General features: G+C 35.0%; 4 protein-coding genes across 4 annotated transcripts; 1 reads left to right on the top strand and 3 right to left on the bottom strand.

Moving 5' to 3' along the window:
- Positions 1 to 4,570: 4,570 nt before the first annotated feature.
- Positions 4,571 to 7,806, bottom strand: LOC18053858 (putative leucine-rich repeat receptor-like serine/threonine-protein kinase At2g24130). The gene is made up of 2 exons (XM_006453506.2): positions 5,247 to 7,806; positions 4,571 to 4,964 (listed from the first exon to the last, which is right to left on the bottom strand). Exons 1-2 carry the CDS (start codon positions 7,804 to 7,806, stop codon positions 4,573 to 4,575), a joined length of 2,952 nt encoding a protein of 983 aa, XP_006453569.1. The 3' UTR covers positions 4,571 to 4,572.
- Positions 7,807 to 11,289: 3,483 nt separating this feature from the next.
- On the bottom strand, positions 11,290 to 13,610 carry LOC18053857 (F-box/kelch-repeat protein At5g42360). The gene is made up of 2 exons (XM_024177935.1): positions 13,416 to 13,610; positions 11,290 to 11,862 (listed from the first exon to the last, which is right to left on the bottom strand). The coding sequence occupies exons 1-2, from the start codon at positions 13,608 to 13,610 to the stop codon at positions 11,290 to 11,292; spliced, it is 768 nt and encodes a 255-aa protein (XP_024033703.1).
- Positions 13,611 to 14,008: 398 nt separating this feature from the next.
- Positions 14,009 to 23,151, top strand: LOC18053856 (DNA-directed RNA polymerase 3, chloroplastic). Its single transcript, XM_006453503.2, has 19 exons — positions 14,009 to 15,071; positions 15,693 to 15,896; positions 16,087 to 16,220; positions 16,514 to 16,583; positions 16,949 to 17,007; positions 17,251 to 17,368; positions 18,229 to 18,342; positions 18,564 to 18,695; positions 19,084 to 19,500; positions 19,720 to 19,770; positions 19,912 to 19,982; positions 20,532 to 20,616; positions 20,691 to 20,843; positions 21,123 to 21,197; positions 21,305 to 21,394; positions 21,526 to 21,573; positions 21,666 to 21,780; positions 22,034 to 22,137; positions 22,524 to 23,151. Exons 1-19 carry the CDS (start codon positions 14,184 to 14,186, stop codon positions 22,632 to 22,634), a joined length of 3,039 nt encoding a protein of 1,012 aa, XP_006453566.1. The 5' UTR covers positions 14,009 to 14,183; the 3' UTR covers positions 22,635 to 23,151.
- A 361-nt stretch (positions 23,152 to 23,512) lies between these two features.
- Positions 23,513 to 27,061, bottom strand: LOC18053855 (pentatricopeptide repeat-containing protein At4g30825, chloroplastic). Its single transcript, XM_006453502.2, has 2 exons — positions 24,092 to 27,061; positions 23,513 to 23,939 (listed from the first exon to the last, which is right to left on the bottom strand). The coding sequence occupies exon 1, from the start codon at positions 26,945 to 26,947 to the stop codon at positions 24,200 to 24,202; it is 2,748 nt and encodes a 915-aa protein (XP_006453565.2). The 5' UTR covers positions 26,948 to 27,061; the 3' UTR covers positions 23,513 to 23,939; positions 24,092 to 24,199.
- Between the last annotated feature and the right edge of the window lie 318 nt (positions 27,062 to 27,379).

Here is a 27,379-nt window from a genome sequence, read left to right as displayed (position 1 = left end):
AGCAACTAAATGCTTGCCTATAATAATAAATAATTTTATACTAAAAAATAATAATTAATAATTAATCTCAAACCTCTTCTTGTCAAAACTTTATTCCTAATTAGGTCCCCCAAGGCGAGCGAGCGAAGTGACGTTTTTCTTTCTCTGTCAGGGAAAAAATTAAGGATTTATAGAATCGGATGCATAACAAGAAAACAAAGGATAGTAGTGGTGCCCGCGCCCCAACTACTGGAGCGGTCGATCTCTACAGCTTACCCGATCAAGTAGATCGCTCGTTATTCACTATTACTTAAGAGATAAACGAGCAACTCTTCGCCATCTTCGGGTATCACCCCTTCGACATATAAGCACATTTCTTTTTCTTTTTTTAATTAAAGAAATTACAAGAAAACAAATAAAAATTTGAAACACTTGTTATTGATCTTCTGGTGATAGGCAAGTGCATCAAAAAAAAAAAAAAATTATCAGTCATTTTTTTTTATATATATTTTAGTGACATCTTCACTTTAATTGATATTCCATATTTGTCATATAAACAAAGAAGTAAAACTTAAAAATGTCTGAAACATTTTTAGACTTGACATTTAACAAATAAACTTAACTTTTGGAAGAATCTATATTTTTACATCTGAATTTTAGACATATACCACTTAATAAAAAATAACTTGACTTTTATCCAAGTTGAAAAAAGTCTAATAGTTAGAAATCAACTATAAATTTTAAAAATACACCTCTATTTAATAGGTTTAATTCCAATCCAATAAAACTAATTTCTATTTTACTCTCTCCAACTGCCGTCTTGTGTAGATTTAATAATTGAATCAATTGATTTTATAAAATCTACATTTTTGGACTCCACTTTGTACTTATCTCGGGCTCTTTTGTTTATAGCAGTATAGCTACTATTTTGAATCAAACATTTTATGAAAATTAATACGTTAGGATGTAGCTGTTCTTTTTATTCCTTTGAATATTTTAACTTTTTACAATTAATAATACTTGTAAAATGCTATCTTACTTGAAATTGTTAATTGATTCTATATTAACTTGTGCGATTAAGCAATACACACACACACACACACAAACAATATAATTAACATTGCATTTTTTTTTAGCTGCAACATTGAAATGTTATAATTAGTAATAAAATGACTTTAATTTACTTACCATCTTTAACTTATCAAAATATATAATAATTCAATTTTTTTAACACTTATATTAATTCAATCATTAAAAAAGGAAAAAGAAACATGTCCTTTGGAAATTTATATTCAGACATATTTAGACTTCAAGCAAATTTAAATTTATTTAAATTTTAGATTAAAAAAAAAAAGCAAATGCCAACTTAATTAATTGTCATGGCATGCAAATTATGTTAATATCTTCCGTTGAAGGAAACATAACCTTAATTTTAATAGCCATGATATGATGTGCATACTAGAATCAGCATGAATAAGTGACACAAATGAAAGCTACACAGCCAATTCTGATGACTAAGGACAAACGTACATGAATGATCTACTAGTATTTGATTTCTGAGAATATAATATAATGCAGGCCAACTGCCGACTTTATTTAAATTAATCCACGTGAAGCTGTGTAGATCGTTGGGATCTTGCCAGACAGAAAAATTATTAAACAACACAAACATAAAAAGATTATTCGGAAGTAATTCTGAGGTGGATTACATGATCAGAGGATGAGAAACTCATTCCTTAGTTTTTAAACGGAAATTGATTCTCATAGATTATGAGATTTCGCATGGTGCAGTTCACTATTTTATGTAATATATCTGACTAGTTCTTATGAACACTGAAAACTGTGCTACTGCATTTTCTTAATTACATGGTAAATAACATTATTTTCATCAATTCGTGTGAGATACTTTCATTACCAAGAGTTCTTCATACTTAAAGAAACTTTAATGTATTGATTACAAAGTTTTGTTGAAGGCTTTAAGTTTCTAGATCTAATTTGTTGTCCATAAGTAAATCTTCCCAATGAGAAGATGACTGTCATAAAAAATCCTGATTAATTAAAAAAAATCCAAGATTTGTAAAGATCATGCTGGAGAAGTTGCTAGTGCCATTTGTGATTAATTTTTTAGATTATGTTAATTATATAATTAACAAATGAAAAGTAAGAAGACCGAGCGTGATTGTGATATTGGTAGGTTATGGTGATCGAAAAAGACCTCAAGACTATATAGATATATTCTGCAAGTGTGTTTCAGGTAGTTAAGTAGATGACTTGAGATGACAACATAAATTTTAAAGCACCATCAATAAAGTAATTTCTCTGAGATTGCCTAAATTATATATATTATGAGGTGCATATATTCTGTAATGAATATGATGTAGTTTTTCATTTTTTTTGTTGTTCTGCTGCTAGTTAATTGTTACCACTTACCAGTAGTTAATTCAATCCGTCATTTAAAAATAAAAAAAACAATTGTATGTATACACAAATCGACACACATTAGCTTTACTACTGAATATTAATTTTAAAAGTTTACTTGATATATGGTTCAAATTTTTAGATTAATCGATTTTATTAACATTGTTTAGTGCCAAACCCAATTCAAAATTAAGTGATTCAACCATCTGTTTTAGTTATTAACTTATGAGATTGAGTGTCGTCCATACGTCTATACAAAACTTCTTCTAACCTTAAGGGCATTATTCCCCCTTTTAAAAAAAAAAGATTTTTGACTAAAAATATTTAGCTGTTTTAATAATTTTTAAAATTCAAAGTATGGATTTGATTTTTTTCACAAGCATATCTAAGTGGATGAAATTGTTTATAATTTGTTTATGTCCACTGCCTATCCTTTAGTTGCCTATGACAATTTTACCTAATGCAACAAGTGCATCTAGCTGATTCTTTCTCCTCAATTATGAGATTAACTAGAGGTGATGCTCTTAAGTCCATTTTATTGTTAAATTTGGAGCGGGAGTAGGTGTATAATACCCCTACATGGCACTAGCAAATTCTCTTTCAATGTATGGTAGGCCAAAAGACACCCTTTTTGAGCAATTTCATTCAGAAATCACCCTTTTCTAGGCTTACCACATATATTTGACATAATTTTTTAAAGCCAAAAAAGCATTAGATCAATCCCTAAAACTGAACAAGATTGGACGAAATTAAGAATGAATCACAGCTAGCACACAAACTTGATTACGCATATCCCATTAAACCATTAAATATTGCACAAAAACAAAGGCTATCTTTGTTGATTAATTGGTTGTAATAAATAATATTAAAGATATGCAACTTTTGATTGTTAATAGATAATTATAAAAGAGAATGCCTGTGTTTATTCTCAGTGGATGTCATATTATTGAATTTTTTTTTTTACTTGTTTCATTCCTCTCAAAAGATAACATAATTAATTGTGAAAATAATGGCAAAACAATCATTTAAGATGTGATATTTTAAATTTTAAATTAAATTTAATACAAATCATTGAGACTAACAAAAAATAAAAATTGTAAGTGTTGTTTCGGTAATTGCATAGAACTAATCATTTTCATCTTCTCCTCTAATAAATATTGCTTATCTTAATTTAATTAATACTGGGATCTATTTATTTTAGGTATAAATATTACTTATTTAAAATCATCTAAAGAGGGATAGAATAGTAAATAAAAAAATGTTAATTTTATATGTTGGGTGCGTTTGAGATTGAGGTTGGACTAAATGTTTAGTAAACACTAGCTGCCGTAGCTTGGGAGATATGTTAATGTGTTTTTTCACTTGTATCATGAAATTTTTTTTATATTTTTAATAATTTTGTCAAAATTATTATTTAAAATTTATATTTACTACATAGTACTAACTTTTGTTTTATAATTATAGTTTTTTTTTTCAGAACAGCTGCACTTTAAAAATTATAGCATCTCAATCTCAAACACACCCGTTATCTCTTAATGGGAGGGATGAAACATGTAAATTGTAATTAAAAATATGATACAAATATAAGTGGTAAATATGACATTTATCATAACTAAAATATGCATTCTTCCTAATTATAATCCACTTTTATAATATGTAACATATCAAATTGTGTTCATCTCAGCTATGAAAGTTGCTTTAATATTTCAAGCAACTACTAAATACGATATTATGATTTAAGACTATAGCTACTAAAAAATTATTAACTACTAAATAAAAAGTGGGTTGATGTTTGATAACTATTCTTATAGGTAAATTAATCCAAGGTTTACCATAATCTAGCTAAGTTACAAATAAGCCGTTAATGAAAATGATATGAAATAATTAATTAATAAGCAACTTTGTAACTCGAACTGGTGCTAATTAATTATTATTGGTTCAATTAATTAAATTTATTTGATTGATTAAAAAAATTTGGGATTTGAACTTCTCTTAACATGGGTGGAGAAGATTTTAATTTTCAGTTATGTTATGCTTAAAAACTTTTATGAAATCAGCGCCACTCCAATGAATCAATGCAATTATTAATTATCAAGAATAAACAAAATTCTATTTCAACGTGGGAACTTATTTTTTGCTCATTGCAATATGATCTCAATAGAAAAGGTATTTGCCTTAACCCTTGAGAGCAGCTTCTTCGATCAAAGAGGAAGGACTAGACAGATACTGCTTGAGCCTGCCCATTTCGTGGGCAACATCAAGCATGCTTGGCCTAGTTGAAGGATTGTATTGAGTACACAAAAGGCCGAGTTCAATCAACTCCAAGACGACATCGCTCCATACCTTGTTATAATAAATTGGCATGTGCTGCGGTGCATATTTAGCAATTGCTTTTTCAACTATTGGGTCTAGCCTGTACGGGTAGTGGCGTTTCACCCATTCATGCAAGCTTGAACCGTCGTGAAATAGCACGTCCGTTGGGCGCCTTCCAGTCACGATTTCTAGTAAGAGGACGCCGAAACTGTAAACGTCTCCATGAGTCGATGCACGTTTACCCATTCCATATTCTGCATTTTATATGAAAATTCTCAGATAAATACATTTCATATTTTAATAAAATGTACGCATACTCAAAAAAAAAAAAAAAAAAAACTCAAAATTGACGTGTAAAGATCAAATCAATTTCTTTTATAATGTGTAAATACGAAAAGACTTACAATTTGGTAATTATTTAGGACCTGAAATATTAAACTTATATGATATATTACTTAAAATCTGAAACATTAAACTTATAATATGATCAAGATCAACAATGTAATAAAGAAGGGAAAAGGATCAGAGCTACGTACCAGGAGCAATGTAACCGACAGACCCACATAGCAAGCCATCTGTGGAGGTAAAGGACATTGAATCATTGGCACAATTAACACTCTTATCAATGCCTTTAACCAATTTTGCTATTCCAAAATCAGCTACCAAAGCTGTCAAGTCTTCATCAAGCAGAATATTACTTGGTTTAAGATCACAGTGCACAACTTTAATAGGAGAATGATGGTGCAAATAGGCCACTCCCTCAGCAACATCAGAGCAAATTTTCACAAGCTGAATCAAATCCAACCCATGACTCAGCCCATGGCTTGGGTACAAATGATTCTCTAAGCTTCCATTTGACATGAGTGGAAGAACCAGAGCCTTAAAATCTGGCTTGCTGCAAATTGTGATGATTCTGATCAAATTCCTGTGCCTGATTCTTTTCAGAATTTGGCATTCTCTCTTGAAACTTCCTGTAATTTCTCCAGTTGTCGTTAAGTCCAAAACTTTAACGGCAATTCTTGTGTTGTCTTGAAGGACTCCCTTGTACACATGGCCAAATCTTCCCGAACCAATTAAGCTTGAAGGGCAGAACCCTCCTGTAGCTTCAATGAGTTGTTTGTATGAAACTCTGGGGTTCTTGGCCTCTTCTTTTTCTTTTTCTTCATCTTCCAAATCAGCTCCATTCAATACTGACAAATCCTTCCCGAATTTTGATCTGAGTACTAAAAAGTTTCCGAATATGAACAGCAACGACATCGCAAACAGTGAGAGAAGGATTGATAAGATAACCAGATGATGAGTATGCTCCTTCTTGCATGTTTGCAAGCCTTTTATTGCCCCACAGAGTCCATCATTCCCCTGGAAAGAGGCTATGGTCAACGATGAGAAGGCCCCCTTTTTTGATATGTTCCCTGAGAACTTGTTGAAAGAGAAGTTGAGTTGCTTGAGAGTCGGTGATGCTTGAAAAGATGGTGGGATTACTCCAAACAATCTGTTTGATGAAACATCAAACTGTTTGAGGTAAGGCAACTGTCCTATAGAAACCGGCAGAAGGCCTTCTAATGAATTTCCAGAAAGATTGAGAGATTCCAGGGCAATGCAGCTTCCAAGCTGCGGAGGAATTGAGCCTGAAAGATTGTTGAAAGACAGATCAATTGCTAGCACCATGTCCATTTTGCTCAGCTCCAATGGCAAAGGACCATCCAAATGATTGCTAGACAAGTTCAAGTACAATTTCAGGCTTCTCAGTCCTGCAACGTCACTAGGAATGATCCCTGAAATTTTGTTGTGAGAGAGGTCTAGGATTTCCAAATTGACACATTTTCCTAAACTTGATGGTATTGTTCCCGAAAGGTGGTTTCCATAAAGCAAAAGTCTTCTAAGCTGGGAAAGGTTAGCAAAACTATCCGGTATGGAACCTGAAAGCTTGTTTTTGGACAAATCCAAAAGACCAAGATGAGGAATGTCACCAAAAGCTGAAGGAATTTCACCAGAGAGTGAATTATTTGACAAGTAAACCCTCTCCAGCTTGCTCATTAGACACAACTCATGTGGGATTGTTCCATTCAAGAGGTTACTAGACAAATTCAAAAGGGTGAGATTGACAAGATTAGAAATGTGAGGAGGGATTTTGCCATAGATAAGATTGCAATCGAGATGAATCTGTACAAGATTGGCAGAAAGATCACCAATAATAGAAGGTATCATTCCACCAAGATTGTTACCTGCTAATTCTAATTCTTGAAAATTAGAGGAATTAGCTAAAGAAGCAAAAAAAGGTTCAAGGTTAGTGTTACCATCGTGGCTGACAAAATCATTGTAGGACAAATAGAGGAATTGCAACTGAGGCATTTTGCTTATAATCTCTGAAGGCGGCTCCCCACTAAACATGTTGGACTCCAAATCAAGCCATTCGAGTTTCGAAGAGTTTGCAAGGGCTTGAGGAACTTGGCCTACTAATCTATTAGACCAAAGAAGAAGAAACCTCAAGTTTCTCAGCTCGCATTCATTCTTCAGAGGAATTTCGCCAGTTAGAGAGTTGTTTGAGAGGTCTATGTATTGCAAGGAAGTAGAAGAGTTGCTGCAAAAAATTGGTATAGGGATTTCTCCAACAAGCTTGTTGTTTCCCAAATCAAGATACTCTAGTTGATGAAGTGACCCCAATTGGGATGGAATTTTCCCTTGGAGAGAGTTCCAGGATAGGCTAAGTTGCTTAAGACGAATGAGGCTGCCAAGCTCAGCCGGGATGTGGCCTTGGAAGAAGTTTTTTGACAAATCAAGAACTATTAAAGAGGAAAGATTTGCAAGAGCAGGGGAAATAGTGCCATAGATAGACCTTGCACTGAGGTCTAACTCCACTACTTTGTTTCTAGAATTATTGCACTTCACCCCGGACCAGTTGCACACATGAACATCTGTTGAATTCCAGCTCTCAAGAGCATGTTCCGGGGCCGAAATGATACTCGACATGAATGTAACCAATGAAGCTCTGTCTCTAATGATTTGATCATCATCAGCATTGTCTTCTCCAGAAACAACAAAGAAGATGATGACCGAGCAAAGGAAGCAAAACAAGGAAAATTTACAAGACCCCATTTGTAAATTTTTTACCAACAGTTGCAAGCACTAAGTGCGAGTCATTTGTTTCTTAAGAAGATTATAACATGATGTTGGGATTAATATATCTAAATCTAATCAGCAAATTGCTCGTGTCATGGCTGTGCCTAACTGCCGTTTGCTTGTGATATTTGACTAAGAATCTAACCAATGGGAGTTGAACAAGTGTGATAGAGTGGCATGACGAGTAACCAAAAACGTTAGAAGCCGGTGAAGCCAGCAAGTTCCATAGTATTAGTGGCGTACATGTCAGCCAAAACTCAAGGCCTAACACTTACTTTTTGGTGGTTGTTGTTTTGATGTGTGATTGCTTGTGAATTTGAGGTGATGAATTAGTGGATGCTGCCTTGTTAAGGATAATCTAGGTTAATAGGCATGCTTAGGCAGATGATTTGGCAACTGGGTGCTTGGATTTTGGTACACTTGTCGGCTACAGTTATGCGTTTTTGAGCACAAACTAAAATTATGTCATTTTCTTGGTAAAGAGAGCGGTATGAACTTAACTTCATTGGGTATTGTAGCAGCTTTGCCAGTAATTAACTAGAGTTTGATAGCTTAACGTAGGTGAATTATTTTTCTACTAATAGTACTTCAACTCATTATTTTTCACTTCAGTTTGCTAAATTTATGGTAGAAACCCAAACATTAAAAGGCAAAAACCATACAACTATATATCATTTCTGATGAATGGCATTAAAATCTTGATCAGCCTTAAGAAATTATAAAAAATTCTTCAATAGGGGAATTAGGCTTAGGAAGGTGAGATCTTTTTTACTTCTAATTTGTTACTTTTTTTTTTTCCCCAAAGATAAGCTTAGCCTTACAAACTTAATCATTTATATGGTTTGACATAAATCCTTCCTTTGGTCAATATCATGACAAGAAATATCTCATAAATAGTGCAAATCAACAAGAGGAATAAAGATATGTTAAAAACTAAATCACTTTTCATGTACTCCCAACAATACTAATTTCACATGAGTAAGGGATCATAATCTATTCTTCGTAAAATACTATTATGTATTTTGATTCGTTATCTTACTTTTATATTAATTAAGCCTATTTTGAAAGCCAGGGCTCCTTATGCCCTCTAGTACTTTCTGATTGAGCTCTACTGTCTTTTATTTATAAAATAGTTTTCGTACCATTAGTTAAGGTTAAAGTGTAAGACCCTGGGACTATCTAGAAAGCATGCCTTGGTGATGATTTCTTGGCCGGACCAAGCGATAAATGTTCGACAGGCTTGATAAATATGCAGAATTTTTTATATTAAATTAAAAAAATGCGCATGCAGCTCTCCAGAGCCGACAAATTAGGCAATTACTTAAAACTCTATTTTTTAAGAAGATCTTAAATTTATTAAAAAAAACTTTTAATTTATTAAAAAACTAACTACCCAAATAAATAGTATGAAATTTTAAAGATTTTATTACTGAACGCTCCATAAATTCTTATAATTAAAACTTATACATATGCTAAAAGTGAATAATAATATGTAAGCTCAACGAATACTAACACATATATTAAATAAAATATTTAAGTTAGAATCATAAAAATTTTCATTAGGATTATAAATATTTTACTTAAATAATATAATATAATAATTAGACATCATCGTGCCATCATTTAAATAATTTGTTTTTTAATGGTATCGTTCATATTTTTTTTTCAAATTTAATTAATTTTGTTTTGATGTAACATATGATTAAAATATACTTGACCCGCCCATGCAGCTATCGAAATAGACCTTATTGATAAAATGGGAAAGTGCATGTACAATAGGAATTAGGAACGTTTGCCTGCTAATCCATGATTACATAATTGATGACTATTCTAATGTGTATAATATGCTTGCAAGCCTAAAATATTTATTAACTGGATCCGGGATCTCGTACAAGCTAAGTGCATGATGATAAATGAATCTACTAATAAAATATATTGGACGGTTGAAAGGTGGCAAAAAAAGATGATATGGTGCGTGCATTCAGCATTATCTTTCAAGCCAGACTCAAAAAGATGAGATTTTGATGGTCACTCATTGCAAGATCTTTTTTTTGTAACACAATGTGTCGTGCTGCTTGTTAAAAGTTAAAACCAGTCAAGTTTTAATATAAACGCATTATACATACGTGCATGGTTAGATATGATTAGCTTCCAATCCTTGTTCTTGAAAATGTCGGGTATTCCATCATTAAGTAAATTTATCATACCTTCATAATTAGTTGTTATGCAAATATAGAAAACACACAGACATACTAGAGATCTTCTAGCATATTCTCTTTTGATATATAGCGTTATTTGTTGATAAAAAAAACAAGCATGAGTTCTTAAGGCTAGGCTAGCTAGGTTACCTTATTATATAATGGATATTATTCACTTCCCTCCATGAAAAATTTTAGTACATTATCCTTATTTTAATCCTTTTGGAATATGTGAATATTAATTAGAACATTATCTTAGAAATATGTGAGTATTTACAATTAGTTTATCTCCACTCAAAATTGGATACATGTATTTGATCTTTAATTAATTAAAACTTGAAACATGTATGCATGCAAGCGAGCCACCTCATGGAATGTACATTCCAACATATAACCCCCCCCCCCCCCCTTTTTAACTGTAGTTCTATTGTTAGAGGAAATTAAGATTATTATGGATTTAATTAAATGAAAATGTCTTTATAAATCATGAATCCCAACCATCTTTATGGGAAATTTACACTAATAACCATTAAAGTTTTGGTTTTTTCCATCTTAACCCCCCAAACAAATTTCTATCAACATTAGCCATAAAACAACCTTTGAGACCAAAATACCCCTCTCCCTCATCTCTCCCCCAACACTCCCTCTTCTGTGCTAATATGGTTGCTGCTTTTTACATTTTTACCTTGCTACAATTGTGGGGGCCTCGTACCTATTTGATTTTCCTTAAATCTTCATGACTTTTTAAGAGATCTCTCTTCACTCTCATTTCATTAGCTTAAATGTTCATAGTACGTGATTCTAAATCTTAATTATGAGTATTGCACGGTTATCACCAGTTCGAATGTATTGCTTAATCTAGGTCAGCAAGGCAACTTTTAAAATAGCCAAAAGCATTAAAGTGTGACTTCGAAGTTTTAAAACTTCTTTATATGTCTTCCAATCAAAAGAAACAAGAGTCAGGAAGTTCAACGAGAAGAACAGATATCACATTATCAATTTAACATAAACAATAAGCTCTTTTCCACCTTGTCAAGACAACACAAACAAGATTGAAAAACATGAATAATTTATAAACAGTGGCAAAGAGAGTACATAAATGGCTACATGTGAAACATGCCTCTTAAATGAGCCAGGATAAGATACAGAAACTAGAGGCAGGCGCAAAGGTGCAAATCAACTGTACCCAAAGAATTTGAAATGAAATTTGCAGGTTCAAGCCTAAAATTTCCAACATGAATCAGCACACACGCCAACAAGATTACAGATGTAAAATAGCCAATGATTTAGTCATGCATGAAGTAGCATCCAGTTCATGAGCCATGTGATTCCTTGAGATATGGCTCCAGTTCATCCTCTTTTCTGACACGTCACATACAGTCAAGAAGTCCAGCACCTGACCAAATATCTTAAACATTTCGACACCAAATATATGGTTTATGTCTGCAACAAATGCAACATTCCAGTCCATTGGAGAATCAGGATGTACAGAGACCTCAGTCCAGGCGAGGTACATGAGATCTAGCTCCCATAATTTTCTCACTGCCTTGTTTCTACAGCCTATTTGACCATCCCCTTCACACCAGGAGACAGAAAGCATGAATAGACGACCACTACAGGATACAAGTTTTGGGTAGTACTCAATAACACGGGGAGGAAATGGAGAGGTTTGGATTCCAATCCAGAAGCCTCTTTCTATGTCATATCTTGCCAGTTTGTCAGTCTCAGAATAGACATAAAATATCCCATTGCAAACAACTCCAGAAGAAACAACCCCAAAATCTACTGGCAAACTCTGGGAACCTGTCGCACTAAGGCTTGGTGCGACAAGTGCCTGTCGCACCAAACCTGATTCACCCACGAAACCATTCGTTGTTCAGTCAAACTCTCAAGCAAGTTAAGAAAACAACTCATACCACTATGTGATGCCGATTAGTGTTGGATCCGGATAAATTATGATCGGATTTTATTTTTTATCGTTGCCTTTTGCCGTTGCCGTTGGTTGATGATTCAAAAGTGGGAAGCTGCCTTTGGTTTGACGAAAGGGGAGAAAGAAAGTTGCTTTTGGTTTGTAAAGAAGGGTAATTTTGGGAGAAAAGCGTGTGTTTGGCTAATGTTGATAGAAAAAAGTTGAGAGGGTTAATAGTGAAAATAATAAAATTTTATGGTTATTTTTGTAAATTTTCCCTTTATATTTAATACACAATATAATTTATTTTTTGATGAATTAAAATAATTTTGAATCAGTGGAAAACTAAATTATTTATAAAATGAGATTTTTTTACGAAAAAAATGTTTATAATATAGTTAATTTATTCTAGATGATAGTAAAATTTAATTAAAACTCGTGTAATTTTTTGTCCTTTTCTTTTTATTATTTTTATCGAAGAAAGAGTTGTAGATATAAATAGTGGGGCTTCAATAGAATTTTAAAGGGGCTCTGGAAGCTCAACTCGCTCGCCCATTAACGTCACAAAAAATGCAGCCCATCGAGCGTGGATCAGGCACACAATTAAAAGCCTGAAAGGCCTAAATGACTAGTAGGTCTTTCGACGCTCCCTAAAATTCCTCATAAAGCCACTTTCTTATTGAAATTACCTAAATAGCCGAGGACAAATTAATTCGTTTTTTGTTTTCAATAAAAATTTCATCAAACGCTTAAATAAACCATTATTTTACACCCATCTCATTTTGTGATTTTTATTTATATTTTAAATTTTAATTAAAAAATATTTTTAAAAAAAATTATAAGAGTTTTGAGCTATGGAGATATAAATAATATAATAAAAAGAAAATAATTAAAGATTTTTATGATTTTTATGTATTTTATAATAAATACTTAAAAAAGATGCTTCTTTTAGGGTAAAATTTTATGGAAAGATGATTAATTTTTTTTATAAGAATTTATATTTTATAATTTAAATTGAGGTATTTTAAATATCTAATTGAAAGGAAGGGTTATAAGGATCTTGTACAGATGTAGAAAGTTTCACTCCTAAATGAAAGGTTTTGACAGAGGTTATATAAATGAAAGGTTTATATAACTAAGTATTTTTTTTTATTGCCATAATCAGGTATTTTAAGTTAGATCGCTATTCATGTTTAGTCATAAATGAAAGTTTTTTTTTTTTTTTTTTTTGAAAAAGGAAGATTCTATTCATTTAAGGAAGAAAGTAGGTATATCAAATGTGAAGGGTATGAACCCATCCATACAATAATTTCGTATTTTTCTAAAGCTAGTTTAGCTAGAGAATGGGTAATGGCATTACAAGATCTATGTGCATACTTGATACTAACTTGCTCAAATTGTTTCATTAAACTTTGAATTTCTGGAAGTACCCAATAAATCTCGGTTCTACTGCTCTACTTGTTGTTTACTAAGTTAACCAGTCCTTGTGCATCTGATTCCACAATCAAAGCTCGTACATGTGCATCTCTAGCAATCTGCATGCCCCATTCCATGACTTCTGCCTCAGCAAAAGAAACATCTCCAAAGAATTTTGAGACCTTAATTGCAGCTGCTATCACCTTCCCGCTCTCATCTCTAATAATAGCTCCCAGCCCTGCAAGGTTTGAGCTCATAATCTCCAATTTGAAGTAAGTGTTTTAGCTCTAATAAATAGCTTACGCAGTTAATTTTTAACCGGTTGATAATTTTTTGTATTAATAGTCAAACATAACTAATGTTTGTTTATAAATATATATATATATATAAATTGTCCAAGAGTAATTGATCTGATTTTTATTTAAAAAAATAATTACCATAGAGGATAACTGTTTTCGGATATTTTGATTAGGCGGGTCTGATGAAAATGTTCATTATTTTTGTTGTTATTTGGCCCAGCTTGCTACAAAATTTCGAAAAGGACAGTAGAAAATGAGGGTTCCAGTAACTAGTGCCCCAGAAAAATCAAGAGTTTAAGAATAATAAAAACTAAAATGTATTTGTAGGAAAAAAATAAAAAATAAAAAATAAAAAATAAAAAAGAGAGAGAGACAGAGACTGAAAATGTACCAAAAATATCTTCGAAAAACAGTCCACACAGTGAGGTTTAAGGGAGGTTCTTGAGATACTCTTTTTTTATTTTTTTTTCTTTTTCATGTTCTTCACTCTCCGCTGACACCGAGCCTTATCTTCACCAACCAATCTCAAAAATGGCTTCCGCTGCTTCAATTTCTCAAATTCAATACCCTCCAACGTGTTCTACAAGCACAACAACAGCTACCCGAAAAGCCCTTAATATCTTCAATACCAAAAGAGACGACGGGTCGTCCAAAATTCTTCACTTTTTGCACTCTTGCAGCTCCTCCTCCTCCTCCTCCTCTTCTTTTCCTGTCAATTTGAAAAGTTCCTCTTCTAAACCAACTCGACTTCGCCCTCGCCCTTTACAAGACTCTATTCAAAGTAATTTCATGGAAAATATTGAAAATTCAGTAGATTTTCACATACCCACTTGCGAACAGGAGCAAAATTTCCATCAAAGAGTTGAAAACATTGAAACTTGTGCTGATCCAGTGATACCCAGAAGTGAAAATTCAACCAATCATCAGCTTATGTGCTTGGAACCGCGAAGGAGAATTTTTGTGCAGGACCCACCTTGGTTTTCTTCTATTTTTTTGAAGGGTCTTTACAAGAGAATCAAGCTACAAGAGTATAGAGAAATGAAGAAAAGGAAGTTTAATTTGTTAAGGAGGAGACAGGTGAAGCAGGAGACTGAAGCTTGGGAGAGAATGGTGGATGAGTATAAAGAGCTGGAAGCAAAAATGATTGAGAAGAGGTTAGCACCGAATTTGCCGCATATAAAGGGGCTGTTTTTGGGGTGGTTTGGGCCATTGAGTGAGGCAATAGAGAGGGAGCAGAAGATGCAGAGGACAAAGAAACAGAAGGCCGCATATGCGCCTCATATTGAGTTGTTGCCAGCTGATAAGATGGCTGTTATTGTGATGCATAAGATGATGGGTTTGGTCATGGCAGGGCATGAAGATAGGTGTGTTCAGGTTGTCCAAGCTGCAGTGCACATTGGCATGGCTATTGAACAGGAGGTTAGTGTAAAAGCTTCGGTTTTGTTGCTTTTAGTTTGTGTTGGTGAATAGAGGTTTGCGACATACTTGCTTGCCAAATTTACTTTGGAATACACGTGCTTTAGTTAGAAAACCAAAAGAGCAATATGCGTATACTAAATCTGAGGTGATGAGGAAATAGCGGATCTGCGGTTTTGCAACACTATACTAAAGTAGGATTATTTTTTATAATTTCAGTATGTATTTCAATTTTGTATGTGGCTTGGTCCCTCTATTGTTTGTTTTTACGCCTTTCTTCATTGGCGACTTATTTGGCCCAACTCAACTAACCATCTCTCTATGCCAGTTAATTACCATTACATGAATTTTCTGTCTGTCCAAAGCAAAATGTGGCCTCCATGTGATTAACACAAGCTGTTTCTAATTAGAAACCTGTAGAGTTGTAGAATGGTCTTAACTAGATAAGGATGATTTATGTTTCTGACGTGAATTCCTTCTTCTGTAGTCAGCTTGCTGATGGGTGCGATCTCTCAATTCTTATTATTTAGGCACCTGAAATTTAATTTGCTGCAAAAGTTATATCAGGAGACAGATTTTGTTTTGTCAGGTCTATTCACATGTATTTAATTTATATCATCCCAGATTAGGATTCATAGTTTCTTGGAGAAAACTAAGAATTACAAGAGGAAGAAGATTATAGCTGATACTGAAGAGGTTCTGAGCAAGGAAAAAGAGCTGCTAAGGAAACGGGTTAATAGTTTGATCAAAAGTAAAAGGGTTATGGAGGCACAGAAGCTGCTAAAAAATGAAGAAACAAAACCTTGGGGTCGAGATACCCAGGCTAAGGTATCACTTTTTCTGAAAGGGTTACTTGACCAGGCTTTTCCTTCTTCTTCATCTTCTTCTTCTTCTTCTTCTTCTTCTTCTTCTTCTTCTTATTATTATTATTATTGTTATTATTATTTTCTTTGAAATATTCTATCATCTTTTGGATTTTAATTTTTGATATTTTTCTTCCTGGGATGTGCTTGTGCAGCTGGGAAGCCGCCTTGTGGAGCTATTGATCGAAACAGCTTATGTACAACATCCAGTTAACCCGGCAGATTATAGTCCACCTGATGTTCGGCCTGCATTTCGGCACAGATTTAAAACTATATTGAAGCATCCAGGGTGAGACTTCATTTCTATCTTATCTGCAGTTCTTCTTCAGAGTTGGATACGTGCCTCTAAATTATGATCCACCAAAGGATCTTTTACACAATGCGGTTGTTGGCCATTTGTTGGTAGGATTTGCCTGAAGTCTTGATTAGTTTTTGATAGCTTACTTCCTGCAGTTTATTTTTGGTCACATGGTGAGGCATAAGTATATGGGGTAGGACTTGTGAGGAAAATTATTGATGCTAATTTTATGTTTGTTTTTTATTATCTGTTGACTGCTATTTTGATCTCTTTGGTTTCTGTAGGCAGAAAACTACAAAGAGGTATGGGGTTGTAGAATGCGATCCCCTAGTGCTGGAAGGGCTTGATAGATCTGTGAGTTAAGCCATCTCTTTTCTTTCTATTCTTCATATTTGTTCCATTTGTATAAAAATATTGATTACAAGCTCTTATTCTATCTGCCTTCTTAGGATACAAAAGTCAGACTATCTGACATAGTAGTTTGTGTGCTCCAAATCTTAATAGTTCAACATTATCTGTATTGTGTGTGAACATTGCGTCCTCTCTAATATAGTATCATAAAAGACGTCAACACCCTTATATGTTATCTTTGGTTTTCATTGGATTAACAAAAATGAAGAAGGCCCCTTACTCTTGCAAGCTATCCTTTTTCTTTTGTTATTTCTTGGGACTTGGCATTTACTATTTGACTAATTTAATTTGTAATTGTACTTCTGCAGGCCAAGCATATGTTGATTCCTTATGTTCCAATGTTGGTACCGCCAAAGAAATGGAAAGGGTATGACCTATAGAAAATAAAGTATCATGAGTAGCCACAAAACTCAACATGCCCTTTCACATTTTGTCCTTAAATCCCATTTTATCTTCAAAGGGGGAATATAATCGTTGATTAAAGTAGTCAAAATTCTAATGTTTTGAAGATAGTAAAAAAAATAGAACCTTAAGGACTGCATATTCCCTGCCATGGTTATTTTAAATAGCTTTGATATTTTACTCTCAATCAATTCTGAACTTCTTCCAGATACAACAAGGGTGGGTACCTGTTCTTACCTTCTTATGTCATGCGTACTCATGGATCTCGAAAGCAGCAAGAGGCACTTAAGAGTGTTACTGGGAACTGCATGAAGAAAGTATTTGAGGTAAACCAAAAAAAAGGGGCAACGGAAGTTCGTTCTTTTTTTCTTTTTTTCAATAGGTCAGGGTAAAAAACGTCATGTGGATTTGATGGCAAAAGATTTTAGGGAAAACATCAGCACCTGATTTCAAATATTTGACAGAGTATACTTGAGTTCGTCTGTAGCATGCTGATGACAAAGACACGGAGGCCCCTCGCAAAGTCTCACGCCATTCCGAGTCCGGCGGACGAACTAGGCCAGCCCCACCCCCCAAGGCTATAGCCCACCCATTTTTTTGGCATTTTATGCTGGGGGGTTTTGGCGCCCCGGCCTTCGGTCGCTTATTTTTAGGCGCGGCTGTGCCTGTGGCCTATTTTTGGCACACGGAGGCCCCTTGCAAAGTCTCGCGCCATTCCGAGTCCGGCGGTCGAACTTGGCCAGCCCCACCCCACAAGGCTATAGCCCACCCGTTTTTTTGGCCTTTTTCCACTGGGGGGTTTTGACGCCCCGACCTTCGGTCACTTATTTTTGGGCGCGGCTGTGCCCGGAAAAAGATAACTCTAGAAGAATATAGTTTTCCAGCCGCGACGTGCTTTTGAAAAGTATTTTATAATATGTATCAAAGGATGCTAGGTCCCTGTATGTGCATATGTAGTTTGGCTCCTACAGTGTTGAGAACTTTGTTCTTCCAGTATAATAAAGTGGTGTTCCAAGTTATTATTTAAGATTTTCGTTCTTAAAATTGAAAGCTTATTATGAATTGTTAATCACATTGAATACTCTGATCTAATTGCTAGCGGTACTTGAACCTCATATATGGTTCCTATGCATCATCATATGAAGTTGTTTGACTTCAATATTTCCCTGAAATGGCGGTTAAGCAGGCTCTGGATACCCTTGGAAGCACCAAATGGAGGGTGAACAAACAGGTTCTTAGTGTCTTGGAGAGCATTTGGGTTAGTGGTGGAAATATTGCAGGCTTGGTTGATCGTAATGATGTAAGACAAACTTTCATCTGAATTCTTTATGTGAAAAAATAATTTGTGTTCTGCTTTCTTTGTGCTGCATCAACTTCCCTTTTCTTTATGTTCTCTGGCCGGTCAGTTACAGATAAGCTGTTGGTATGCTACTTTATTTGCTTGACGTATGAACTTTTCTTTTATTTGTCAGCTTGCTATTTTGTTCATCTTGCCTGAATTCTTTCCTTTTTGGTGCTTAGGTTCTCATACCAGAGAAGCCCCTCTCTGAGGATATGACTGAAGTTCAAAAGTGGAAATGGAGTGTGAGAAAGGCAAAGAAAATTAACCAAGAGAGGCATTCTCAACGATGTGATACCGAACTTAAGCTCTCTGTAAGATGTTAATCCTTCTGAGATGATATCTTTCTGCAGTATTGGACAACATATGGTAACTTATGTAAGGACCTCCCCTATAAAAAAGAGATGATAATGAGTCTGCTCTCTGAGCTACTGAAGTCATAGCCTGCTTTACTTTTCCAGTTTTTGGTCTGCTATAGATCAAGCTGTGACTTAACATTTATTTGACATTGTGTTCGCTGTCCGGTCATATGAAATTTTGGGTTTTTATAAGTTAAATGTGGCTTTAAAAGAATGGGATATCAGGAATCCTATTTCAGTTGGGTTCGGTGACTTAAATCTTTGATTTGCAAGTACATCCAGTTTGTACCGTTAAGGTTTCTATTTGTGAGCATGGATATTGAACAATATTGTTCTAAGACAGGTGGCTCGCAGAATGAAGGATGAGGAAGGCTTTTATTACCCTCACAATCTTGATTTCCGAGGCCGTGCATACCCAATGCATCCACATCTGAATCACCTAAGTTCTGATGTTTGTCGAGGAGTTCTTGAGTTCGCTGAAGGACGACCATTAGGGAAGTCTGGGTTACGATGGCTGAAAATACATTTAGCAAACCTTTTTTCAGGTGGTGTTGAGAAGCTTTCACATGATGGACGCCTGGCATTTGTGGAAAATCATTTGTATGAAATTTTTGATTCAGCAGAAAACCCTATTAATGGAAGCCGATGGTGGTTAACGGCTGAAGATCCTTTTCAGTGTTTAGCTGCATGTATTAATCTGGCAGAAGCATTAAAGAGCTCGTCACCACATTCTGTCATCTCTCACCTGCCAATCCATCAGGTAAATGTTTTAATAGTGTCATTGAAAACATAAAGGGGATAATGAAAACTTTTATAAGCTGAAATGTTGCGCAACAAACAAGTTTTATAAGTCTGCCTATTTTGTCTTTGTTTTGCAAGTTGTTAGATTCTATTTTGACGTTTATTTTGTGCTTAGTTTCTGCTATTTCTTTTCCTTTAAAACTAACTCGGTGATTTCTTTTCTTCTTGCGTAAGCAAGGATGGTTCGTGCAATGGCCTACAGCATTATGCAGCCTTGGGGAGAAACACTGTAGGCTTTTTCTCATGCTTTTTATATTTTATTCCTTCTTTTGTTGAATGATTAATATTTCAATTATTCTTCCCCTTTGAAGCTTATTTATGTTCTCACCTTTTCTCTTTATTTGTTGTTCTGTTGTATGTGTTTTCACAGTTAGAAGCAGCTGCAGTTAACTTAGTAGCCGGAGAGAAGCCAGCTGATGTTTATTCAGAAATAGCTGTGAGGTAAAAAATTAATTTCACAATTAGCTCTTAATCCAATCATTGTTATTAGATAAACTTGACGGACATTCATTTTTCTATATTATTGAGTTTGAAGAGTATTGTTCATAATTTTGACAACGTGTTACAAATTGAAGGGGGGGTGGGGGGAGAACACTTTTCTGAGAAGGATAACAAGAGTAAAAAATTATTGCACTCTGCTTAAGGGATAGTGGCAATTGAAAGTGAGATTAACTTTATGATGTGTGTACTGAACAAGATCACCTTAATTTTAATAGAGGATTTTAATATTTCTCACTAGCAGCATGCTGTTTAGGCAGTTATTGTCTTGCTTGTTTAAAGCTATTACATAGATCATGTTTGTTCTATTATCTAATTAATTAGATGATCATTACATGTGAATTCCCATCATTACATGTGAATTCCCTTTTTATTTTGACATTTTTTTCTCTCAATTTAAGTACTATTTTTATGATGAAAATTTTGACATGAGACCAAATTGACTTTATTTGAGAGAGTTCATGATTGACCAATATCACTTCATTTGGGCAGAGTTCATGAAATCATGAAGAGGGACAGCAACAAGGATCATTCAAAACATCCACAGGCTTTATTGGCCAAGATTTTAATTGACCAGGTTGGTCTTTCAAAATTCTTGACTGGTTTTTGTGTTTCTATTTCTCAAACTGACTGAAATTTGGGACACTTCAGGTGGATAGGAAATTGGTGAAACAAACCGTGATGACCTCAGTATATGGTGTCACTTTTGTTGGGGCACGTGAGCAAATAAAAAGAAGATTAGAGGAGAAGGGTCATATTACTGATGATAGACAGCTGTTTGCTGCAGCTTGCTATGCTGCTAAGGTAAGCAATTAACATACTGATCACGACCATTAAGTTGTTATTTGAGGGCATAATCACTGATTTGAATTCTCATTTTTATTTAGTAAATAAATGAAAAACTTTCAACTTTGTTGTCTTCTATCCATATGGGATTTTTCCTTTCTTCTTTATAACTTTAGTGGGATTTGATCTAGACCTCTTACTGGCTACAAGAGATCTTCCCAACTAAGCTCGCAGCTATTTACTTTGGGAGATTCTTAATGTGAATTTATTCTCAAGTTTAAACAATCTTTTCCGCAGGTCACATTGACTGCCCTTGGAGAGATATTTGAAGCTGCTCGGAGCATAATGGGTTGGCTTGGAGATTGTGCAAAGGTATGGCTTTTTTTTTTTTTAATTTAACATAAAATCAAGCTGACATGCTTGTGAAAAATTTCTAGGTTTGAGTCGTGATATAGTAATATTTTCGCAAACTTTTACAGGTTATTGCTTCAGAAAATCAACCAGTGCGGTGGACCACTCCCCTAGGGCTTCCTGTTGTCCAACCCTACTGTAAAAATGAACGACATCTTGTGAGTGTAAACTTTGTTGTTCATTGTTGTGCATGTGATCCAACCATAAGTTGCCTCTTTATTTTGAAAACTTCCAGTGGGATGTATCTTTATGTTCTCATAAAAGATTTGAACTTGGCTTGTGGTTGCAGATAAGAACATCTCTCCAGGTTTTGGCCTTACAGAGGGAGGGTAACTTGGTAAGTATATTTGTAGTCAAGTGCTGAGCTCTTCTTCCTTTCAGTCCTTTTTGCTGTCTCCAGTAAATTCCATTACCATGTCAATTTTCCAGGTAGAGATTAGAAAGCAAAGAACTGCATTTCCTCCAAATTTTGTACATTCGCTGGATGGTTCTCACATGATGATGACGGCTGTTGCCTGTAGGGATGCTGGCTTACATTTTGCAGGTTTGTCATTCCAGTCTGCTTTGGAGAGTGTTTAGTCCTTTAATGCATTTGATGAACAAGCAGACACCAAGAAAAATTGCTTCCCAAGAAAGATTTGAATTGAAATTGTCCTGTGTCATTCATCCTTTGGTTGCTTGGATTTCAGTGGCACTTTTCTGCACCTCCTTTATTTTTGTTACTAATAAACTGAAGGAATTAGTATCTATTATATTTCCTCTACATGAACTTTCTTGTCTAACGAATCTGTTCTCAGGGGTTCATGACTCCTTCTGGACACATGCATGTGATGTGGATGAGATGAATCAGATACTTAGGAAAAAGTTTGTGGAGCTTTACAACATGCCAATGCTGGAAAATGTAAGTTCATAAGGACTTATTTCTCCATATTGAAAGGAGTGCCTGTAGGGTGAACATTTTGTGTATGCATGGTAGCAACTGAGAGAAAGAATGACTTTCACAGTGGTGGTTTTGCAATGATTCTTTTACCATTTCCTTTTTCTTGGGAAAGCAATTTAACTAGACAAAAATGGCACTAGCCTACTTCATTAGAATGTTTCCATGTAGAAAATCAGTTGCAAAACAGGAAACTGCATGGATTTTAACCTCACCAATGATTCACATTTTAAAGTTATTTAACAAAATAATCCTACGTTTATGAAAGGCCATAGTTTAGTTGAAGCAAATGTAAAAAAAATTTCTGTTCATTCCTGTTGACTAATGTAATTCATTACTTATTGTTCCAGTTGCTCGAGAGCTTTCAGACATCATACCCAACATTGTCATTTCCTTCTCTTCCTGAGAGAGGCAACTTTGACTTAGAAGAGGTTCTTGAATCACCATACTTTTTCAACTAATTCTCCTCTGGATACCTGAAAGGTGCAGAAGCAAGATTATCTTCTCGACCCCAAAAGGATCCTGGATGCCCTTCTGTGGTAAAGTTGATACAGAATTGTACAGAAAGTTGAAGTCTGAAAATAAAGAGCACAAGATCACTTTTGTATTGTAGCCAGGATAGATCACAAGAAATGTCCTTGCCTATGGCTGATGGCAAGCATACGGCATATGTTCCTGAAAAATGAGGATGGCCACCCTGCTGTCCCATCCAAATACACAAGCAAACACACGCATGGATCAGATTACTAGTCATAAATTCTCATCAGTTTGGTGGCTTTTTTGGAGGTGACTGAGATACTGTCTTGGATCTTAACAGCAGGTTCTTTTGCATTTAGCTGTACAAGTTGTGATCATTGGAAGTCATTGATTCAAATTATTCTTTTCAAATGAAGAAAGCGTGATGTACACTTAGGAACAGAAACTGTGTAACAATTTTGGCTAAGATAATGGAATCACACAAAAAATTTACAAGTGTAATTGATCAACTCTCCTTATAAAAAAATAGCAATTGACACATTGGACGGCAGTGGATTCAACTATAACCAATAGACTACATATATAAAAAGATTTACCAGCCGATTACGTGACAGCAAATAATATTGCACGTTATAATCTATTTTCCCTCTTCCAATGAAAGTAAAGCAGTATGCAAATCCACAACTTATTTACATTTGTGAATGCTGAATCTCTAATAAGATGAAAGGACGTTGCATTTTGAAGTTCGAATGTAAAACAAGCAAATGAAGGCTTTTTCCAATCAGCATAACAATCATGCCTCTAAAGTACGCATCAGTTTTAAATCTCAGATTCATCATTCATTAACTTCACAGGGTGAATACATCAAAATAATTTCTGTATTTACAGCATTTACAATTACTGGTTCACTAGTCATCTCCCCAGGCAAACACTGAAGATACAGAAGCAACTGCTTGAATAACAATGCCATTCTATTCGATTTATTATTCATACTTTACCAGGAAACAGAACGTGTATATATCACAAATCTACAATTTTTACTTGAACTGGTGTTGGATGGCTGAGCATTATGTACTCCAAGCATTTTATTTGTCTCGCCATTTGATTTCCGAGGAATAATTTCACTTTCATCCACTAGCTGCAAAGGTAAAAACTTTTACTTCTTCATACTTGTGCTGTGATTGAAACCTTTTGCAACGTGCTCACAAATTGCCTCATTACTGATTTCACTTGTGGCATATACAGGATTTCAAGGCTTCAAGGCTAAAATTTGAGAGTAAGTAGCACACCTGCAAACAGAATTATCAAGTCATTTAGCTAGAAAAAAAAAAGGCTAAAAGCTTATAGTGTGATTATTAGGGACATCCACACAATTGAAGCAATATAAAGTAGACTAGGAATATAAGTTAGTGTGCTGCTTGCAGTAATTTGAATATCTTACCAGGACAATGAAATTTGATTCATTGAGAAAGATCTGAAGTCCAGGCTCTTTTAGGTGTGGAGACAGACAATAGGCAGAGCACGAAAAAGATTACATAGATCAGCTTAGTCAATCTTGTAAGCCTATCTGCTTCATCCACAAGGACCACTTAATGGCCTCTAAAAACTTATCATTTCTCTGCAATGCAGTGATCATATTAGTGTATGTTATCTTATCGGGTTCAATGCCATTCTCTCTCATTTCTTTTACCAATCCTACAGCATCCTCAACCATTCCAGCAATTCCATATGCCTTTATCAATGTGTTATAGCTGCACAAATCAGGTCTGAGCCCACATTCTTTCAGTTCTGTCAGCACACCTACAACTTCATTGATCCATCCTTGCTCTCCATATATATCGATCATAATGTTATAAGTATAATGATCGAAAGTACAACTCGTTTCCTTCATTCTCCGCAAGACATTTTTAAAATTCTCCATTTGACCTTCTTTGCCGTAGGCATCCAACATTGAATTGTAGGCTTCAAGGGAAACTGAAAAGCCATCAAATTGCATTTCCTGAACAGTTGATGACATACTCTCTAAGTTCTTATTTTGACCATAGGCAGCAATGATTGTATTGTAAGAAATTACATCCACTAAACCTAGTTTTTTAGCCATACTGAATAATTTCCTAACCCTCTTGAATAGCTTAGCTTTTCCATAAATGTCAAGCATGACATTTAAGGTAATGATATTAGGAGTAAACCCATGCTGAAGCATCTCATCGAAAACCCTGGAGAGCTCATCAATTGGTAGAGCACGAGCGCAGCAATTTATTACACAATCGTACAACTCCTGATTCCAAGTGATTCCACTCTTCAAAATTTTATAGTAAAGATATGACAACTTATCCAGCATGCCACATTGTTGATAAATACGGAGCATGTCACAGTACAGATAAGCATCTGGTTCAATGTCCTTTTGCTTCTCCATTGTTTCTAAAACAGCGCAAGCATCTTTCAAAGATCCAGCTTTTACATACATTCTCACAACAACAGTGAAGGCAATCAAGTCCAATCTAATTCCTGAAGATTTCAAATTCAGATAAAGTTTCTCAGCTTCAGTGAACATACCCATGACACTGTAAGTGTCAATCATTGTGCACATAATGTGCAAGTTTGGCTTCCCATCACAAATGTGCATATGAGAGTATATCTTAACTGCATTAGCAAGATGACCCGAGTCCTTGCATGAGCAAATCAACAAATGATACAAATTATCCTCAAAAACTGTATCTTTCCATCTTTTATCCCCCATAACTTTCATAGCATCATCTATCAATCCATGTTTCACATAAGCCATGACCAGAATGGAGCAAGAAGTTAGATTGAATAAGACATGTTGATAGAGCGACCCTTTTAAAATGCGAGGCACATTATCAGTTCTTCCAGCCTTCTCATATGCCTGCAAAAGAGTACCAAGGATGGAGGAATGTTGGCAGCCCATCTTCAGCATATCATCAAGGGTGTTAACAGCACCCTCCTCATCTTCATATTTGGCTTGCAAATTTATTAGCGTGTACAAGTTAGATGCATTAGGCTTGTAACCCAAATGCTTGAGTTCCTTATAGTACCATTTTGCCTCCCTGTAATTTCCAGCTCGACCCCAACCTTCAATCATGGAGCGGTAAGTTGTTTCATCTGGCTCTAATCCAACATCCTTAATGCTCAAAAACAGGCGTTGAGAAGCGTCCATATTAGATACCTTCCCGTACCCAGTGATTAATGTGTTGTAAGCAACAATATTTGGAGAAAAACCTGCTTCTCGCATTGAGACCAGTACTAGTTCAGCCTCCTCTAGCTTACCTTGCTGACTATAAGCATTAAGCATCACCAACCAATTCTCCAAATTTGGTACTACTTTATCTTCCCTGATCAACCTAATTACTTCTTCTGCTTTTTCATACAAACTCAAACGGGTATAGATTGTAATCATTGCTGAGTAAGCAGATTCACACACAAGTCCCAGCTTTCTCATTTGGTTAAATGCAAATTCAGCCTCCTCAACACTCCAACTCTTCTTGTAAAGACCCATGAGCATGCCAAAGGTGGCAACATTAGGCTGAACATCACATTCCAACATCATATGGAACCATTTTGCACCCAACTCCACACACCCACGTTTATTACATGCATAAATAAGCGTGTTAAAAAGCTGAAAATTCAGCTTAGTGCCCAAACTCATTCTTACCTCCCTGATCATTTTCTCTGCGGCATCCCAATCTTCTCTCCTGCTAAACACTCGAAGAACCAAATTATAAGCAATCACATTCTTTTCCAACTTCCCATTAGTCCTCATCCACTCAAAAAACTTCAGACTTTTGCTGTCACTATACTTCTCAAGCCGTTTCAATATCGCATTACACTCGTCCAAACTCAAATCAGCGCCAATAACAGAATAATTAACATCCAATTCACCGTCGTTCGCAAAAAAGTACTCCCTTTCTTGTTCCCTAGCACTCCTCCTAAACCTAAGACTCATATCCACATCTCTTTTACTCCCTTTTTTCACCCCATACCGTCCCTTCTTAACTTTACGTGATACATTCGAGCATTCTCCAACAAAAACCTCACTGCCCACATCATTTTCTATACCAATATCAGTTTCTTTTGATTCATTCATGCTACACAAGTCAGTTTCAGAAGAGGAAACGTTTTTAACATGCTTGACTCTATTCGAAGTGGTGACTATACAAGACCTAGTGAATGAAAAGATGGGGAAGTGATCAGATAATTGAGGTGGGTTCGCAGCGAAATTGAGCTTCCGTGAATCAACTGTGTCCAAAGAAATGGACAAAAGTTTCAAAGAAGCCATTACAACATCAAATAATGAGCAGCTTTAAGTGCAAATTTAGACTCAGAAGTGTTAAATACCTTGCTGCGTTTGTGCGGATAACGGATGTCGAAGCAGCGGAGGAAAATCAAAGCCTTTGGATTTCATGTGTTTATGTCGACAAAATGTGGACCCGACAAATATTTTTAATTTTTCCTTCGGGATAGGAATAAAAATGATATGGTAAAATAAATAATATTACTTTGAACATGTATTTTTTCGACTAGATAATTAGGCTAAATCAGAATACAATCGACAGTTAATTAATAGGCACCCAATATTACTGTAATATATCAATATTTGAAAAAAGAAAATAATATGTTCCGCATTAGTTCCTTGAAAAAAAGAACACTGAAATTAATAGTTATAATTGAAAAAAAACTAAAGACTAATTTCAATTATGTAGTGCATAAT

Source organism: Citrus clementina, unplaced genomic scaffold (assembly GCF_000493195.1).
Source record: "Citrus clementina cultivar Clemenules unplaced genomic scaffold, Citrus_clementina_v1.0 scaffold_1, whole genome shotgun sequence".
In the NCBI taxonomy this organism is placed as follows: domain Eukaryota; kingdom Viridiplantae; phylum Streptophyta; class Magnoliopsida; order Sapindales; family Rutaceae; genus Citrus; species Citrus x clementina.
This window is presented reverse-complemented; position numbering and strand designations above follow the sequence as displayed.